This window comes from Hylobates moloch, unplaced genomic scaffold (assembly GCF_009828535.3).
Source record: "Hylobates moloch isolate HMO894 unplaced genomic scaffold, HMol_V3 SCAFFOLD_20, whole genome shotgun sequence".
In the NCBI taxonomy this organism is placed as follows: domain Eukaryota; kingdom Metazoa; phylum Chordata; class Mammalia; order Primates; family Hylobatidae; genus Hylobates; species Hylobates moloch.
In genome coordinates, this window is record NW_026652295.1 from 4,396,410 (window position 1) to 4,415,095 (window position 18,686).

An 18,686-nucleotide genomic window follows, 5' to 3' on the forward strand; every position below is an offset into this window, starting at 1 on the left:
TAAGTCTTTAATCCATCTTGAATTAATTTTTGTATAAGGTGTAAGGAAGGGATCCAGTTTCAGCTTTCTACATATGGCTAGCCAGTTTTCCCAGCACCATTTATTAAATAGGGAATCCTTTCCCCATTTCTTGTTTTTGTCAGGTTTGTCAAAGATCAAATAGTTGTAGATATGCGGCATCATTTCTGAGGGCTCTGTTCTGGTTCTATTGATCTATATCTCTGTTGTGGTACCAGTACCATGCTGTTTTGGTTACTGTAGCCTTGTAGTATAGTTTGAAGTCAGGTAGCGTGATGCCTCCAGCTTTGTTCTTTTGGCTTAGGATTGACTTGGCGATGCGGGCTCTTTTTTGGTTCCATATGAACTTTAAAGTAGTTTTTTCCAATTCTGTGAAGAAAGTCATTGGTAGCTTGATGGGGATGGCATTGAATCTATAAATTACTTTGGGCAGTATGGCCATTTTCACGATATTGATTCTTCCAACCCATGAGCATGGAATGTTCTTCCATTTGTTTGTATCCTCTTTGATTTCATTGAGCAGTGGTTTGTAGTTCTCCTTGAAGAGGTCCTTCACATCCCTTGTAAGTTGGATTCCTAGGTATTTTATTCTCTTTGAAGCAATTGTGAATGGGAGTTCACTCATGATTTGGCTCTCTGTTTGTCTGTGATTGGTGTACAAGAAGCACAAAAATCACAAACATTCTTGTACACCTAGTGCTTAAATTAAAAGAGCCCATTGATCTTCTCATTTTAGAAATTGTAGGACTTGGCTGGGTGCAGTGACTCACGCCTGTAATCCCATCACTCTGGGAGGCCGAGGTGGGTGAATCACCTGAGCTCAGGAGTTCAAGACCCGCCTGGCCATGGTGAAACCTTGTCTCTACTAAAAATGCAAAAACTGGCCAGGCGTGGGGGTGTGTGCCTGTAATCCCAGCTACTCAGGAGGCTGAGGCAGGAGAATCGCTTGAACCCAGGAGGTGGATGTTGCAGTGAGCTGAGATCACGCTATTGCACTCCAGCCTGGGCAACAAGAGAGAAACTCCATCTCAAAAAAAAAAAAAAAAAAAAAAAAAGAAAGAAAGAAAGAAAAAGAAATTATAGGACTTTTACAGTAATTTTCCTTGAAGAGATTAGTTTCATTTTACCCCTATTCTCAAATGCAAGTCTGTTGTTTTTTTCTGCTAAGGCTAGTCTATCAACCTGGGGTTGAAACAATCCTTTATCTCCATGAACTGACCTCAATGAGTTACAGTCACATCCTCTTATACTTTGGAAAGAACATCCCGCAGCTCAGCGTTCCATAAATATTTATAGTAGGAATGCCCCAGTCCAAAGTGGATGGCATTTTGACCTCATCATTGTTGCTGACTCCCTGTATCCTGGGAGCTCAGAGGGTCGAAGCACTGCTGTTTAAGACTCCCTTTGGAGCTTCCCCTCGAAAGCAAAGAGGAGTTATGCATGCAAGCATACCCAAGGAATAGCACGGCAATACAAAAAAAAAAAAAAAAAATGACGACCCAAGTAGAAAGCATGCCCAAGAATAAATAAATGTTTATGCTGCTTTCAGAGGACTGTGAGGTGTTGATGGGCTTTGTGCTGAATGCTAAAGACACTGGTTCATCGTGGATTGGTCAGAAAAGAATTCGCCTCATTTAGAGGAATATTCGTGGAGTTGGTGATGAATAGAGAGAGGTGAGGAAGCCTTCCCGAAGCAGAGGAGAAGCCATGAATTTGTTGCCTAGAAGAAGGTCTATGTGAAATAGAGCTCTTCAGAGTGAGAAATCTGGACCTACGCTTTGAGGACATTGGCATAAAAGGACCAAGAAGAAGCCTGACAAGAAAGGAAAATACTTGGTTAAAAAAATTGCAGTAGAAAGGGAGAAATATGGGCTTAATGTAGATAGAACTGTCAAAGATAAGAGCAACTGCCAGAAAACAAACAACAAACAAAACCAGATAAATCAGTGAGCCTTCTGGGATTTTTTTTTTTCTGGGATTCTCTCTCAACCAACCCAACTCCCAGCCCCATCCCAACCCCCGTAGATAAAGTCTATTGTCCTTGTCCTATTCCTCATAGTGGAAACTTAGTGTGTTCTCAATTTGATGTAAAGTGTTACGTAACTCTAGGATCTAGCCCACTCTTCTGACTATATTTCCAACTATGTTATAATATTACTCTAAGACTGTCTTTTATAGAAATGTTCAAAGTAACTGTGGCAAAATCGTTTTTGCTCCCAACTATTGTACACACTTCCTAAAAACTATTTCCACAACCTGAGAGCCAGTTGAGATAAGCTCTCGGCGGCAGATAAAAACCAAGATTGAGCACTCTCCAGTTACATATGTGTTAAACAGATCTTTCAACACATCCTTTCAAAGCTGTATCTCAAGGGATAATTTAATGTAGGAATATAAGGTACCATGAGAGGGTCAATCACAGAAATATTTTTGGTGAGAGTGACTTTCCCCATGATTTTTTTTTCCCCAGACTGAGTCTTGCTCTGTCACCCAGGCTGGAGTGCAATGGCACAATCTTGGCTCGCTGCAACCTCCACCTCCCGGGTTCAAGCTATTCTCCTGCCTCAGCCTCCTGAGTAGCTGAGATTACAGGCGTCCGCCACCATGCCTGGCTAATTTTTGTATTTTTAGTAGAGACAGGGTTTCACCATGTTGGCCAGGCTGGTCTTGAACTCTTGACCTCGTGATCCGCCTGCTTCAGCCTCCCAAAGTGCTGGGATTACAGGCCTGAGCCACCGCGCTTGGCCTACTTTCCCCAGGATTGTTAAAGGTGACTACTTATGTGGTAGTATTCAAGTACCCAAAGACCACCTACTCTAATTAGCAAAATAAGCTGTATTTGTATTGGTCCCATTCTTTCATTATTCTCCTCCTGTTTTCTCTCTGTAAGATGGAAATAATATCTGTTTTATAGAATTGTCATAAAGGTTAAATCAGATTTCCAGTAATGGCAGACTAAATAAGTATGAATGAGCTTCCTGCTAAGGACAACTAAGAAAGCTGGGGGAAAACATTTTAAGAATCTGATTCAAAGCACTAGAGAACTAATAAGACGTTCAAAAACACTGAGTTAGGGTGGGGAAGCTTGGAAGCCCATGGAGGTGAGCCCAGAGTGTCTGTATGTTTTTCCCCTGTGAACAAGACCAGAAGGCTGAGAGAACAACAGGCTGAGTTACGATTTTGAAAGCCACAAACATCTAAGGTGACAGGGGTTGGTGCTCAATTTCCATCAAGGGATGGCAGTCCTGGTGGATGAACTCTTCTCACACTGGATTAAAATTCTGAAGGACCTTAGGGAAAAGAGTAATTCAGAAGTAAGCACTCCTAGAGACTACAGCTTAGCTTTTAATTCTTTCAAGCCATGAAATTGGTTTTAGGTGACATTTTAGTGTTTGAGCACTTAGGCAGCTGGCAAGAACAAACATATCCTCTCTGGAGAAATATAACATCATCTCAGGCCTCAAATATATTTCTACATTTTGTAGATCCAATATCTGGCACATAATAAAAAATAATCAGACACACAAGGAGTAAAATAACATGAACTAGTGTCAACAGATACAGCAGACAATAGAAATAGACCTACAGAGGCTACGGGTGTTAGAGTTTGCACACTGACTTCAAACTAATGATCTTATTCAGGTCGAAGAGATTAAAAAAAAAATCCAACAAGATTAAGAATTTCAACCAAGAACAACAACAACAAAAACTCAATAACAAATCAAAAGGATATTCCAGATTAAAGGGTACCAAAAAAAAAAAAAAAGGTTTAAGAGCAGATGAGACACAATTGAAGCAAGAATTTGTAAACCAAAAGATAGATCACGAGAAAGTACTCAGAATGTAGTAGGAAAACAAAATAATAGAAAAATCAGAAATGATAATAAAACACATACGACTATAGTGAAAAGCTGTAACATACGTTCATTGGAAACTCAGAAGGGAAGAAGAGACTGAGGTAGCAGCAATAATAAGAGATAATGGCTGATAAAATTTTGCAAACTGGTAAAATAAATCAATTCAAAGACTCTATAAATCCTAGGAAACCCAACCAGGATAAATACACAAATGAATACCTAAACACATCGTAGTAAAACTGCTGAAAACCCAAGACAAAGAGAAAATGGTAAAAATAGCAAGAGAAGAAAGATAGATTACCTTCAAAGGAGCAAAAATATAAAAGATTTCTCAATGGAAACAATTGAAAGTAGGAGACTATAAAATATACTAAAATCACTGAGCGAAAATAAGAACATTGCCACTGAAATTCTATACCAGCTGATATAGCCTTCCATAAAAAGGTAAAATAAATAACTTTTTAGACAAACTAAAGCAAATATTAGATGTTTGTACAGCAGAAGGAAAATGTCCAGCCTTGGAGATACAGTAAAAACAAAACAAAACAAAAAAGCCGAAGGACAAAATAATGAGTTAAATATGTGGGTGACTCTGAATAAATATTGATTGCATAAGCCAATAATTATAATAATTTTTAGCAATTAAAGAATTAAAATAGAAAGCAACAAAAAAGATGGAATATAGAATTAGTGGTGTTGGAACGTGGGTCAGTAGGACATGGAATAAACAGTGTAAATGTTCTAAGTTTCTAGTGTTGTCCAGGAAAAAAATAAAAGTGTTGGTATTACATTTAGTTAAGAAAAAGACACACTTAATATTTAGGGTTGTTACTGTATATATTTTAAAGGAACATATGGCTTTCCAGGTAATAAGGATAAAAATAATAGAATAATTTTTTTGTAGGGCCGGGCGTGGTGGCTCCCACCTATAGTCCCAGCACTTTGGGAGGCCAAGGTGGGTGGATCACTTGAGATCAGGAACTCGAGACCAGCCTGGCCAACATAGTGAGACCCCGTCTCTACTAAAAATACAAAAATTAGCTGGGCACAGTGGCGTGTGCCTATAGTTCCAGCTACTCGGGAGGCTGAAGCAGGAGAATCGCTTGAACCTGGGAGGCAGAGGTTGCAGTGAGCCAAGATCACGCCACTGCATTCTAGCCTGGGCAACACAGTGAGACTCTGTCCCCCAACCCCCAAAAAGAAAAATTTGTTGTAAAGTTCTCAATCGGTCTGGAACAAATCAATGAAGGAAAGAAAAAGAAACAGAACAAGTAGGATAAATAGAACATATTGAATAATACCTAGAATTATAGGCAGAATCAAAATTACACATACCAGTAATTACTTTTAAATGTAAATGAAATAAATGCCCCAATTAAAAGACAAAGATTATCAAACTGGATTAAAAAATAAAAGTGTTAATTGTAAGAGACACGTAAAACTTAAGAATCCAGAAAGTTTAAAAAACACATTTGGAGAAAGATTTAGCTATCATACAAACACAAAACCAAAGAAATTTGGTGGTAGGGTTTTTTTTTTGTTTTTTGTTTTTGAGATGGAGTCTTGCTCTGTCGCCCAGGCTGGAGTGCAATGGCACAAACTCAGCTCACTGCAGCCTCTGCCTTCCAGGTTCAAGAGATTCTCCTGCCTCAGCCTCCTGAGTAGCTGGGATTACAGGCACACACCCCCACACCTGGCTAATTTTTCCATTTTTAGTAGAGATGGGGTGTCACCATATTGGTCAGGCTGGTCTCGAACTCCTGACCTCGTGATCTGCCCACCTCGGCCTCCCAAAGTGCTGGGATTACAGGCATGAGCCACCACACCCAGTCAGTTGTAGGTATCTTAATAGCAAAGTAGACAATGTAAAAAGCATTATTGGTGTCTTTATAATGACAAAATGCTTCCTTCACCAGATAGATATAACAATTTTAAACTTGTATGTACCTAGAAACATAGCTTAAAAATATGCAAAGCAAAAACTATATGGAAAGGCTTAGACAAATTCATAATCATGTTGGGATATTTTAATGCACCTATCCCTGTAACTAATAGAATATTTGAACAACATAAACAGTAAAATACAGCAAAATTAAACACACACACGTATATATAATAGAGAGAAAACACTGCATAACAACTAAAAGATACATAGTCTTGAAGTACCACATAAAATATGTATAAAACTTAAGCAATTTTGTGACATAAGTGTTAACAAATTTTTTTTTTTTTTTTTTTTTTTGAGACGGAGTCTCGCTCTGTCGCCCAGGCTGGAGTGCAGTGGCGCAATCTTGGCTCACTGCAAGCTCCCCCTCCCGGGTTCACACCATTCTCCTGCCTCAGCCTCTCCGAGTAGCTGGGACTACAGGCGCCCGCCACCATGCCCGGCTAATTTTTTGTATTTTTTAGTAGAGATGGGGTTTCACCGTGGTCTCGATCTCCTGACCTCGTGATCCGCCTGCCTCAGCCTCCCAAAGTGCTGGGATTACAAGAGTGTTAACAAATTTTAAGGGATTGAAATCCTACAGATTGTATTCTTTCACCACAATGTTATTAAGCCAGAAATTGGCTGGGTGTGGTGGCTCACGCCTGTAATCCCAGCACTTTGGGAGGCCAAGGTGGGTGGATCAACTGAGGTCAGGGGTTTGAAACCAGCCTGGCCAACGTGGCGAAACCCATCTCTACCAAAGTACAAAAAATCAGCCGGGCGTGGTGGTGGGCACTTGTAATCCCAGCTACTTAGGGAGGCTGAGGCACGAGAATCATTTGAACCCGGGAGGCAGAGGTTGCAGTGAGCCGAGATCGCACCACTGCACTCCAGCCTGGGCAACAGAGGGAGACTATGTCGCAAAAAAAAAGAAAAAAAAAAAGACAGAAACAAAAATAACTAGAAAATCCTTATATTTTGAAATTTTAAAATATCCTTCTAATAACACGTGGCTCAAAGAAGAAACCGCAATGGAAATTAGAACATATTTTCAACTAGATAATAATAAAAATACAAACTATTAAGACTCATGGGATGCAGGGGAATTTATAGGTTTTAATTCACACATTTGAAAAGAAGACTGAAGATCAATGAACAAAGTCATCTTTTTTGTTTTCTTTCTTTCTTTCTTTCTTTCTTTTTTTTTTTTGATACAGAGTCTTGCTCTGTCACCCAGGCTGGAGTGCAGTGGCACAATCTCAGCTCTCTGCAACCTCTGCCTTCCAGGTTCAAGCATTTCTCCTGCCTCGGCCTCCCGCGTAGCTGGGACTACAGGTACATGCCACCACGCTCAGCTAATTTTTGTATTTTTAGCACAGATGGGATTTTGCCATGTTGGCCAGGCTGGTCTCAAACTCCTGACCTCGGGTGATCCACCTACCTTGGACTACCAAAGTGCTGGGATTACAGGCATGAGCCACCATGCCTGTTGAACAAAGTCATCTTAAGAAATTAGAAAATGACTCAAGCCTGTAATCCCAGCACTTTGGGAGGCCGAGGCGGGCGGATCACGAGGTCAGGAGATCGAGACCATCCTGGCTAACACGGTGAAACCCCATCTCTACTAAAAATACAAAAAATTAGCCGGGCGTGTTGGCGGGCGCCTGTAGTCCCAGCTACTCGGGAGGCTGAGGCAGGAGAATGGCGTGAACCCGGGAGACGGAGCTTGCAGTGAGTCGAGATCGTGCCACTGCACTCCAGCCTGGGGGACAGAGCAAGACTCTGTCTCAAAAAAAAAAGAAATTAGAAAATGAATAACAAATAAAATAAAGGAAATCATAATGATAGAAGCATAATTAAATAGAGTAGACATACCATACAAAGAACCAAAAAAGCTCAAAATTGGTATTTTCAGAAGACTAATAAATTAGTATACCCATGGCAGGACTGATAAAGAAAAAGGAGAGAAATGATACATATTTTCAATAATTAAAATGGGAATATTATTGCAGATTCTACAAATACTAAAATTTTATGAACAATTTTATGTTACTAACTTTGAAAATTTAGATAAAATGGACAAATTGACACAGAAAGAAATAGAAATCCTGAATATTCCTTTTTTGTTTGTTTTTTTTTTTCTTTTGAGACGGAGTTTCACTCTTGTTGCCCAGGCTGGGGTGCAATGGCACAATCTTGGCTCACTGCAACCTCCGCCTCCTGGGTGCAAGTGATTCTCCTGCCTCAGCCTCCCTAGTAGCTGGGATTACAGGCATGTGCCACCACGCCCCGCTAATTTTTTGTATTTTTAGTAGAGACAGGGTTTCACTGTATTAGCCAGGATGGTCTCGATCTCCCGACCTCAGGTAATCCACCTGCCTCAGCCTCCCAAAGTTCTGGGATTACAGGTGTGAGCCATGGCGCCCGGCCCTGAATATTTCTTTATTAAAGAATTTGAATCTATAATTTAAAGTCTTCCAATAAGAATGCTCCAGACCCAGGTGGCTTTATAAGCAAATGCATACAGGTATCAAAAGAAGAAATAATGGTATTCATACACAAACTAAAAATTGGAAAAGAGGAAGTACATGATAACTTATTTTATGAGATCTCTATAACCTTGATATTAAAATCTGACAGGAGGCTGGGCACAGTGGCTCACACCTGTAATCCTAGCCTTTGGGAGGCTGAGGTTGGTGGATCATTTGAGTTCAGGAGCCCGAGACCAGCCTGGGCAATATTGTGAAACCCTGTTCTCTACAAGAAAAAAAAGTTAGCCGAGCATGGTGGCATGCACCTGTAGTCTCAGCTACTTGTGGGGAGCTGACATGGGAAGATCACTTGAGCCCAGAAGGGTGAGGCTGCAGTACACCAAGATCTTAACACTGTACTCCAGCCTGGGTGACAAAGTGAGACCCTGTCTAAAAAAAAATTGACGAGAAAGAAAAATTTCAGGTGAATCTTCCTCATGAACATAGATTCAAAATCCTAAACATATTATTAGCACACCAAATTTAGCAATTTATGAAATGGATAATGCATCAACACTTTATTTGGTTTATTCCAGAAAAAGAAAATTGGCTTAAAATTGAAAATAATAAATATGTCAATGCATTTACAAAATGAAGGAATAAAATCATTTGATCATTTCAGTAGATGACAAAATTCAATATTCATTCATGATTAAAAAAAACTTTTAGAAAACTAGGATGGAGAGTGGGCGCAGTGGCTCACACCTGTGACCCTAGCACTTCGGGAGGCTGAGGCAGGTGGATCACAAGCTCAGGAGTTCGAGACCAGCCTGGCCAACATGGTGAAACCCCATCACTACCAAAAATACAAAAATTAGCCAGGCGTGGTGGCGTGCGCCTATAATCCCAGCTACTTGGGAGGCTGAGGCGGGAGAATCATTTGAACCCAGGAGGTGGAGGTTGCAGTGAGCTGAGATCGTGCCACTGCACTCCAGCCTGGGTGGCAGAGTAAGACACCCTCGAGAGGTGAGGAGAGGCGAGATAAGGGGAGGGAAGAGGAGGGAAGGGGAGGAGAGGGAAACTAGGATGGAAAGGAACTGCCTTAATCTAATTAATTAGGCCTACAAAATTCCTTCAGCAAATATCATCCCTAATGGTAAACGCTTTCCCTCTGTAATAAAAATCAAGACCTGATATCCACTTTACTCAGTGTCATATTGGAGGTCCTAAGTGCAGTATCCCTCACTTTATAGGCATGCTGCATATGCAGCTGGCATCAGCGAAGCAGGTCCACCAAAACTTTATTTTGAAATGATTTGATATCTAAACAAAATTTTTAAAAATCAAATTTAATGCAATATTGCAATAATTCCCTAACCATTCTGCTCCAACCACTTTCTCTTCATAGAGCCAAACTTTAAAAAAATACAGGTCAGATTATTGATGAAGAGACCCAGGACCTGGTCATGAGCTACCAGATTTGCCTGCCTCTCCATCCCATCTTATGTCTCCCTTCCTGTTGTCTGCATTCCAGCTTCACCAGCATTTTCAGAGTCTCAAAGGTGTTATGCACCTTCCACATCTAGGCCTTTGGAAAAAGCCCTTTCCTCAGCCTGGGACCATTTCCAATGCCCTCTGCACCTAATTCATCCTTTAGATTTTAGCTCACTAGTTCAGGGACAACCTAATCACAAATAGGGAATAGCCTCAGTCACAATAAACACATCTAGCACCTAGAACTTGCCTTCTAATATGATTTTTCAACAAAGAGGAACCAAGGCTCCTTGGAGAAATGGTTGATTCTAGGACTGGAGCAGAAAATATACAAGATGAGCCTGCAGCATCTTACAATGTCAGAAAGTAAGGAAATGCTCAAAATATACACCGCCTCATGATGAGAGTATGTCAAAGACGCACAGAAATCAACCGAAAGAGCTCCCGGTGGCCAAAGCTAGAGAATCTGATCAAGGAAATAAATAATGCATTATGGATTATAATCCAGGGTATAAAATAATCCATGAGTCTCAACTGATATAAAAAATGAATAAATTAATAAGTGGGGGAGAAGAGAGAAATCTCCTATGCAGAAGAATTCCAGATACTTTTTGTAGACACTCTGCCCTCAAGGAGGGGAAACATAATCCTCATTTTTTAAGTGTGGGCTGCTCAAAGTGACTCCCTTCCAAACACTACAGTATGGAAAGGGACAGGGGCTGGGAGTAGAGAACAGTAAGTTTTCAGTGCAGAAATCTGACAAGCACTGTATTTGCTAGGTGATCAAGGTCAACATCAACAGTGAGGTCATGTTGATAGTAGGTATCCTTGATACAATGTGACGAGAATGGCATTTTACCTCTGTGGTCTTCCTCCTCCAAACACAAAAGCCCAGTCTAATCATATCATGAGACAAATATCAGACAAATTCCAGTTGAGGACATTCTGCAAACGTTTCACAAAATGTACTCGTCAAAACTGTCAAGGTCATCAAACTATTAATAGAGGTAATGGGGTATCACAGATGGGATCCCGGGGCAGAAAAAAGAAAATTGGGTAAAAACTAGGGAAATCTGAATAAAGCGTGTATTTTAGTTAGTAATACTGTATCAATATTGGTTCATTAGTTGTACCATGTGTACCTGACTAAATGTAATGGGGAAAACTGGGTATGGGAACTCTCTGTACTATATTTGCAATTTTTCTGTAAATCTAAATCTGTTAAAATCTAAATCTGTATGAAAAACATCAACAACTAAATAAGCTCTAAATAGTGAATAGAATACGGTATACTTCCTACTTCTCATAAATTATTCAAAAGTCTGCCAAGTATTGGTCTGAATATGGAAATCATATTTTGCTTAAGCTGAGGAGTGGGTACATGGGCCTTGTATTTTTCTTTATGCTTTTTGCATATCTAGTATTTCATTTTTTAAAATGCTAAACTGTAAAGCAATTGCGTAAAAGTCAAATTGTTGATCTCTCCCATGATGGCTACTTAGTTTAAAAATATCCAATTATTTGAAAATCATTTTTCAATGATTCTGCTTTGCTGGTACCCAAGCATGTCCAGTGTGCCCACCGGGTGCTGGGCACTGTCTCTGGGGAAGCAGCAAATCAGACTCATCTCTAGGTGGCCTGGGCTCAACAGCTTCCTGCCATTTTCTTTGATTGGTAGTTAAGACTTTTTTTGTTGTTGTTTTGTTTTTGTTTTTGTTTTTTGAGATGGAGTCTCGCTCTGTTGCCCAGGCTGGAGTGCAGTGGCGCGATCTCGGCTCACTGCAAGCTCCGCCTCCTGTGTTCCCGTCATTCTCCTGCCTCAGCCTCCTGAGTAGCTGGGACTACAGGCGCCCGCCACCATGCCCGGCTAATACTTTATATTTTTGGTAGAGATGGGGTTTCACCGTGTTAGCCAGGATGGTCTCAATCTCTTGACCTCGTGATCTGCCAGCCTCGGCCTCCCAAAGTGCTGGGATTACAGGCGTGAGCCATGGCGCCTGGCCGACATTTTTTTTTTCCTGACAACTTAATGTCTATCTAGCCTAATAGATTGCCAGCTACATGGGAGCAGGGATGATTGTACATACACTGAGTAGCAAGGTGCCTGGCGTACAATAAATGGTCAATAAGTATTTATTGAGTGACTATAACTTAATGATTCAAAACTTAGACCCTAGAGTTACCTGGACCTGAGTATGAAGTTTAGCTTCCCCACTTACTAGGAATGGGGTCAATAATAATGCCTACTCCAAAAGGCACTTTGTGCTCGAGTGTGCTTACTTATTACGGTTCTTTGTAAATGTTAGCTATGATTTTTATTAGGTGCTTGCTGAATTAAATAGCTTAATATTTGTAAAGTGCTTAGAACAGTTCCTGGAACAGGGTAAGTGCTTCTTGTTTGTGTTTATTTATTTTTTTTTAATGTTGCTGTTGACCAAGTTAAACTTCACATTCATTTTGTTTAGTCTGTTAGGGATATTCTTTGGAAAATCTTCTACATTGTATGGAAAGATAAGGCCTAAAATGCATACTATTCTGATTCGTTCAAAATATATCACTCTGGGATATGTGTAATTCAGAAAGGAACGTGATCTGAACACTTCTGTAGTAGTTATGGAGAAGTAATGTGTACTACAAAAAAGGAATCATTAAATCATTTAAGAAAATTGCTGTGCACTACAGCAATACCATTCATATATAATTAACAATCCACCTTTGCAGGGGTATGTTACCTGGTTTCAAAACATTGGCTTTCAAACTTTTTGCCCTAGCTCAAAATGTAAGAAATACGTTTTACATGATGACTTAGTACACAATAATATATGTGTGTGCATATATAAGCATATATATACATGCCTAAATATTTGTGTCTATGTGTAATGGAAACAAAATTTTACTACACAATAGTCATTCCTAGTAAAGTGATGGATGCTCTCTAATCCTGTTTCTAGTTCCAGTAGGTGAGATGGTAAGAGAATTTGCATTTTTTTTTTTTTTTTTGGATGGAGTCTTGCTCTGTCATCCAGGCTGGAGTGCAGTGGTGCTATCTCAGCTCCTCGCAACCTCTGCCTCCCAGGTTCAAGTGGTCCTCTTGCCTCAGCCTCCCGAGTGGCTGGGATTACAAGCACACGCCACCACAGCCGGCTAATTTTTGTATTTTTAGTAGAGATAGGGTTTCACCATGTTGGCTCAGGCTGGTCTCGAACTCCTGAGCTCAGGTGATCCACCTGCCTTGGCCTCCTAAAGTTTTGGGATTACAGGCATCAGCCACCATGTCCAGCCGAGAATTTGCACTTTGAACAAGTCCCAAGGTGATGCCATTGCTACTAGTATGGGGACCACACTTTGAGAACTTCTACACTAGACAATACTAGTGATTAAAAAAAATCAAGCCCCACTAAGTGCCTCCAAGTGCTGGTCTGGCCCCAATCTTCGAACTCATTTACACTTTGCTTTAGATTCAACAACCACCTGCTCCTGGGATAATTCTGGGTTCCCCCACTTCTGGTGGGTCTTGTGTTTCTATTTTCCTTATGAGTCAAAATGTCCACACTCATCTCTTGCCTAGTTGTTCTCTCTCTCTCTTTCTCTCTCTGTCTAGAAATGGAAAGGTAAAGAGGATGCTGGGATGGTCTGACTTGAGAGACAAATGCAATTAATCATCACAATAATTCAAGGGAAAGTTAAACAGTACTTGCTGTTTTTTTCCAGGGATCCAAAATGAGTGAGTTACTGCCTTGGCATAAAGTCAACCAGAATTATGAGAATACCTGTGCCTATTTCCTCTTTATGATTTTTGGTCTTTTTGCTTTCCAAAAATGGGGTAATGTATCAAAGTATCGATGAAAAACTTCCTTGCTCTTGCTCATTACTTTAATCAAAAAAAGTTCAACAAGTACATGTTACAAGGATTCTCTTGGTAGAACACCATTAGCTAAATAGAAAAAGGAACCGTACTTAAACACTAAATCTAGTTGAAAAAGCAAATGATCCTTAATTGTAAATTGATGAGCTCTGGCCAGTGATGGTATCACAGCCTAAGATGAAATTGGTGAAATCAAATGTTAAGAGGTCTCAGAATTGACATCACGAGGGCAAAGAGATGAAACAAATAGTGTATCTGGCCAAGGAGCAGCAGTGTGGCAGCTGGCTACTGGTTTCCACATGAAAGAGAGAAATGGTACCTACCTGGGACCAACATAGAGGGAGGCAGGGAGAGGCTGCCCCTCAAAATGGGGAAACTGACTATTTGGGCAGAGAAGGAAACAGTGACTGAAAAAAGGAATCAGCTGTTATTGGTTGACCAGAAAAGGGTACTGGTATCCACTCTAAGCTTTTAGGGAAGGAAGAACTGGTTGGCTCCCAGTTCAGACAAGGCCCCTAAGATCTGAATTAATCTTATAACTGGTTCTGTATGCGTCTTTCTTTTGGGTCTCAGGTTTAAAATGGTCTTTCTTTTGAGCGGGTGATTGAGATGGAAATTCCACCAAGTTTTCTGGAGTAGATACTCTATGACAAGAATGGCATTTAATTTCCCTTCAGCCACCGTGGGTTTAAAACAAACAAACTTAGGTCGCATCTTCATAAAAATCACAATTAAATTTTGGGTTATGGAGGAGGTAACCAGGATAGAATATGCTTTGGGGGTACAAAACTGTTGAAGGGTATCATTATCAGCAGCTTTTCACAGCTACCCAACCATAAAACGCCTTTGGCTCTGAGAATAGTAGTAGCTAGATTTTGGCTTCTTTTGTTTTTTTCTGTCCCATCCCCCATCTCCTCTTGGATGCCTTGGGATTCAAATGTAGATGAAATGCAGATTCTTGGGAGAAAGGAAGAGGAGCCTGGTTTGGCTGGTGATTGGGAAAAGAGGAGGATCTCAAACTTCAGGTTTTAGTTATTGTTCTCCCGAGATGGGAAAAGGCTGTGATTCTTGATCTGAACAGTCTTATCGTGGGTAGTACTTGCCATTGATGATCAATTGTTTGGATTTGAGGAGGAGAGAATTGAATTATGTTGGCCTACAACAACGGGAGCAGGTCAGGTAAGAATCGTTTATTACTGGTAGACGTGTCTTTGAATCATGTGTGTACATCGTCTCTCTTGTTGACCACTTCTCTAATCTTTTAAGAGTCATATGTCTTACTAGTGCGTAGTATTGTGCTGTATGTATTTTTGGTGCAATCTTCCCGATGTGCTTAGGGGATGTGATTTCACTTTTATTCTTAAGCCACTGAGAAAATAATAGCACCCACACACGTGGTCATGGAAACTACAGAACTTCACTGTTTCATAAAAGGTGGTGGAAATTCCAAGTCATTAAATAATCTTGGGCATATTTACTTCTGCTATGAGTGCTGGTCAAATGTTTATATAAAAAAGTGACGGAGGAAAGCAAAGTTTGCTTAAAAGTAAGACAAATTGAACGAATGAGGTTAAAATATATATGTATATATAAGCAAAATAGCATTCCATAAATCAGTGAGTTTTAAATGGAGGGCAGATGAAAGGAACAAAGTGGACAATTGAGAACTTGCTCAATTTCTCAGTCGCTAGGTGGATACCCATCTCTTTCGCCAGTGGAAGCCAACTGTCAAGAGTAGAGAGGTGGTTGGAACTGAGGAGTATCGCTCACTCATGCTTTGTTTTAGAGGCTACTGGTGGTTACTCTTAATGTTGTAGACTAAGGATAGCAGCATAAACATTCCAGATTGTCAAGATTGAAAAGCTACATAAATTGACAAAGGTCTATGTAAATTGACATTTTTGAGTTACCTTTTTGAGGCTATAATTCTTCCCTTTTTTGTTTCCACAATGGGGAAAATCACCTTACTAGCTCAATATCTGGATATGTTTGTTGTGGATGTCTATGTTCCTTTCTTTCCCTCTCCTGGGCAACAATGGCAGTTTTGGAGACTCCTTGGAGACCACTATACCATTAAGCACATGGTGGAGCCCCTTGTGAATGCCTAAGCTTGTGGATGTTCTGAAGGGGGCAATAATTAGAGTAACGGTCATGGGGAGAAGTGCTTTTATTTGTATTGGTCCATCATTGCATAATAGGCTCATATGTTAGATGTATCTGTTTATTTCCTATTGAGGATCTCTTCTTTTTTATAGTTTCTTTTTCTTGAGGGATTTTCAACTATCACCTGCCAGTAGTTGAGCGCTTGCCCGAAGTGTGCACTCAATGCTTTGAGATTTCTCAAATGTATAAAGTCCCAGTCCTTGCCTCCAAGGAACTTACAACTTTTGTTGATAAATGTGTAAACCTAGAGAGAAGGCAACAATGAAATGCAGCAAATAATGGAAATGCTAAGTGAAAGGAAAGAGGCGCTGTTTGGAGGAGGGAGAGGGAATTGGCTGGGCCATCCGGGAAAGAGGCAGAACCTGAGGCGCCTTGACCAGTAGATGAAGTGGTGACTTTAATTTGCGATTCTTGTGCAAGCATTTGATAATGGGAATTGGATGTGTAGGTATTGGGCTTTCTTGTGGACACTGAAATTCCATTCATTGAACAACACCGTCTTTCCAACCCCTATGGTGCTAGGGGCCAGCGTCAAATTTGAAGATGAAGTTTGATTGAAGGTCATCGTTTGGAGTTGGGGTGGGGTGAAGAGTAGACAAACATTAAAATACAGAGACGAGTGCTGCAGTGAGCACGCGTGAGTGCTTAGGGAGCGCTTGAAGAGGGAGTTACCGATTTGGCCCTGCAAGTCAGGAAGGCTATCCTTTTAAGGTGATGCCTGAGCTGGGAGTTTGTTTCAAACGGTGGGGACCGCAGGTAGAAGCACCGCTTAAGGGAACGGCGATTCGACTCGCAGTGACTTAAGGGTTGGCGTGGTGCTTGTTCCTGGGCGTGGGGAGGGCAGGAAACCGCGGGGTCTGCGAAACGCCCCGTGGTTGTTGAAACGCTGTTGGGGGGCACAAACGAATAGGGCTTTAGGAAGAAAACTGGTAGGAGGAGCCTTGTGGCTCCAAGGTAGGTTAGGAACTGGAGCGAGATGGAGCACGGAGGAGTGAGGCGGCCCGAAGGATGCCCGGGGAGACATGGAGGAACTGGCGAGGGCTTCCCCACGCAGGGCCTGGGGGAGAAGGTGAACTAATGCCTCTGCAGTGCCCCGTGGGGAAGTTCCGCATACTCGGCCAAAGTGTTCGGAGTTGGTGGCTGTCTGGGGGAGTTAGGCCAGGAAGCCCCTTCTTTCGCCACTGATGGGGCACGTCCAGGGCCCGGCAGGTGTGCCCTGGCAGTAGATCTTCCCTGGGAAGTGGAGCGCGGGCCAGCCCTCGCTGTTCTGAGCGAGGGCCTGTCGTGTAGTCCATACCGTTCCGCGAAAGGAACCACCATTGACAGCCTCGTTCGATTAGAACCTGGACCTCCGGGGAATCCAGACTCGGTCCCCTCCCAACTGCGCTTCGGAGGAGGCGGACGCTCCAAGAGGAACCCAGAGGCCTGGCGTGGGGGGAGCTGCGGGCAGAGCGGAGGCAGCCGCGCCCTCGCGCCGCCCTCCGCCGCGCCCGGCTCCCGCCCCCCGGATCCCACCCCCGGCCTGCCGCGGAGCCAGCGTGCCAGCCGGAGCTCGCCGGGCCACCCCGCGGGGCGCGCGGCCCGGGCTCCGGGTCTTGGCGGTGGCCGGTGGGGCGGGCACGGGGTGGGGTGGGTGCTCCACCTGGCCACGCCGCCGGCCCTTTGCGGGCTGGCCCGGCCCCGGACGGGCGGGCGCACGGAGGCCGCCTCTTTGGGCTCCTCCTGGAGGGAGGCGCGCGGTAGACTGCGCGGCCGCTGCCGTCGGGGCGGTGGGCTCCAGACGCGGGCCGGCTCGCTCGCATGGTCCCCTGCCCCATCTCGGGTCCGTCGCTGCCCGTCCTGGTGGTGCACAACCGCCCTGCACCTCGAACCTCGAGGTCCAGGTCCCGCCTGCCCTGGGCCAGGCGGCAAGCGCCCACGTCGAGGCGGGCCGGGGGGCGGTGCCGCGGGCCAGGCCGACCCCGCAAGCGGGACTGGGGAAGTCGGAGCCCCGCCCACCACCCCGCCCCCGCGCTCTCGGCCCCGCCCCCGCGGCCCCGCTCCTCCCCTTCCTGCCGGCTCGCTCCCGGTCCCGCCGGCCGCCCGCCTCGGCCCCGAGCGGAGCCCACTGCTCCCCTCGGCTGCCCCGCCCCGCCGCCGCCCCGCCCCTCCCGCGCGGGCGGCCCGAAAACCCGGAGAGCGGGAGCGCGGCTCCGCCGGGCCGGGCGGCCGCACTGGGCATGCTCAGTAGCCGGGGCAGGTTTTTTGGTCGCAAGTAGGAAGCTTTCTGCACTACACCGGAGAGGGGAGCCACGATCCGGCCGCGCCGCCCGCACGCCGCCGCGCCCGCCCCAGCCCGCCCGGCCCCGCGGCGGGGCGCGGCCCCCGGGGTGGCCCGGGGCCCAGGCGCTCTGCCACAACCCCCCGCCGGCCCCACTGGCCGGGGGGGGGTTGTCCTGCCAGCCCGGCCGGCCGGGGACAGGAACCAGGCCACAGGACCCAATGACAAAGTGTCGGCCCCGGGCCGGCCCCGACCCCCCCTCCCAACCCGCCGCCACCATGGCTTCCGAGGAGCTGTACGAGGTACCTCCCCTCCCCCCGGCCTCGGGCCGCCCCCCGCCCGCCGCCCCTCCCGGCCCGGCCGCGCCGCCCGACGGCCCCGCTCGCCGCCCGCGCCCGCTGCGTCCCCTCCCCCGCCGCGGCCGCAGTTTGCTGGACGGGAAATGTGTGTGAGGGGAGCCCGAGCCTCCGTTCCTAGGGGCCCCGGCCGGGGGGTCCTGAAGTTGCCGGGCGTGGGGTGGTGGGGGGGGGGTCCGAGCCTTGGGGAAGTGGCGCTGACACAAGTGACTTGCTCGGACTGAGCTCAAAGTGCTCTTGGCGTGGGTCATGGAAGTGGAGCCTCCGTTGCCGCT

At 44.3% G+C, this 18,686-nt stretch overlaps 1 protein-coding gene and 1 long non-coding RNA gene across 5 annotated transcripts in view; one reads left to right on the plus strand and one right to left on the minus strand.

The window, feature by feature from the left end:
- The window catches only part of CDYL (chromodomain Y like), a 242,352-nt gene that overhangs the window by 52,563 nt on the left and 171,103 nt on the right, over nt 1-18,686 (plus strand). For 2 of the 4 annotated variants that reach the window (XM_058432198.1, XM_058432200.1), the window contains exon 1: nt 18,042-18,357. The exons of the other annotated variants lie outside the window; for them this stretch is intronic. In XM_058432198.1, coding sequence (XP_058288181.1) covers nt 18,277-18,357 — 81 coding nt within the window. In that variant the 5' untranslated portion in view covers nt 18,042-18,276. Of the gene's footprint in view, nt 1-18,041; nt 18,358-18,686 lie in introns of those variants that run through there. 4 annotated transcript variants of the gene reach the window in all.
- On the minus strand, nt 16,136-17,083 carry LOC131382093 (uncharacterized). Its single transcript, XR_009211267.1, has 3 exons — nt 16,910-17,083; nt 16,468-16,681; nt 16,136-16,313 (listed from the first exon to the last, which is right to left on the minus strand). It is a non-coding gene; the product is annotated as an uncharacterized LOC131382093 (long non-coding RNA).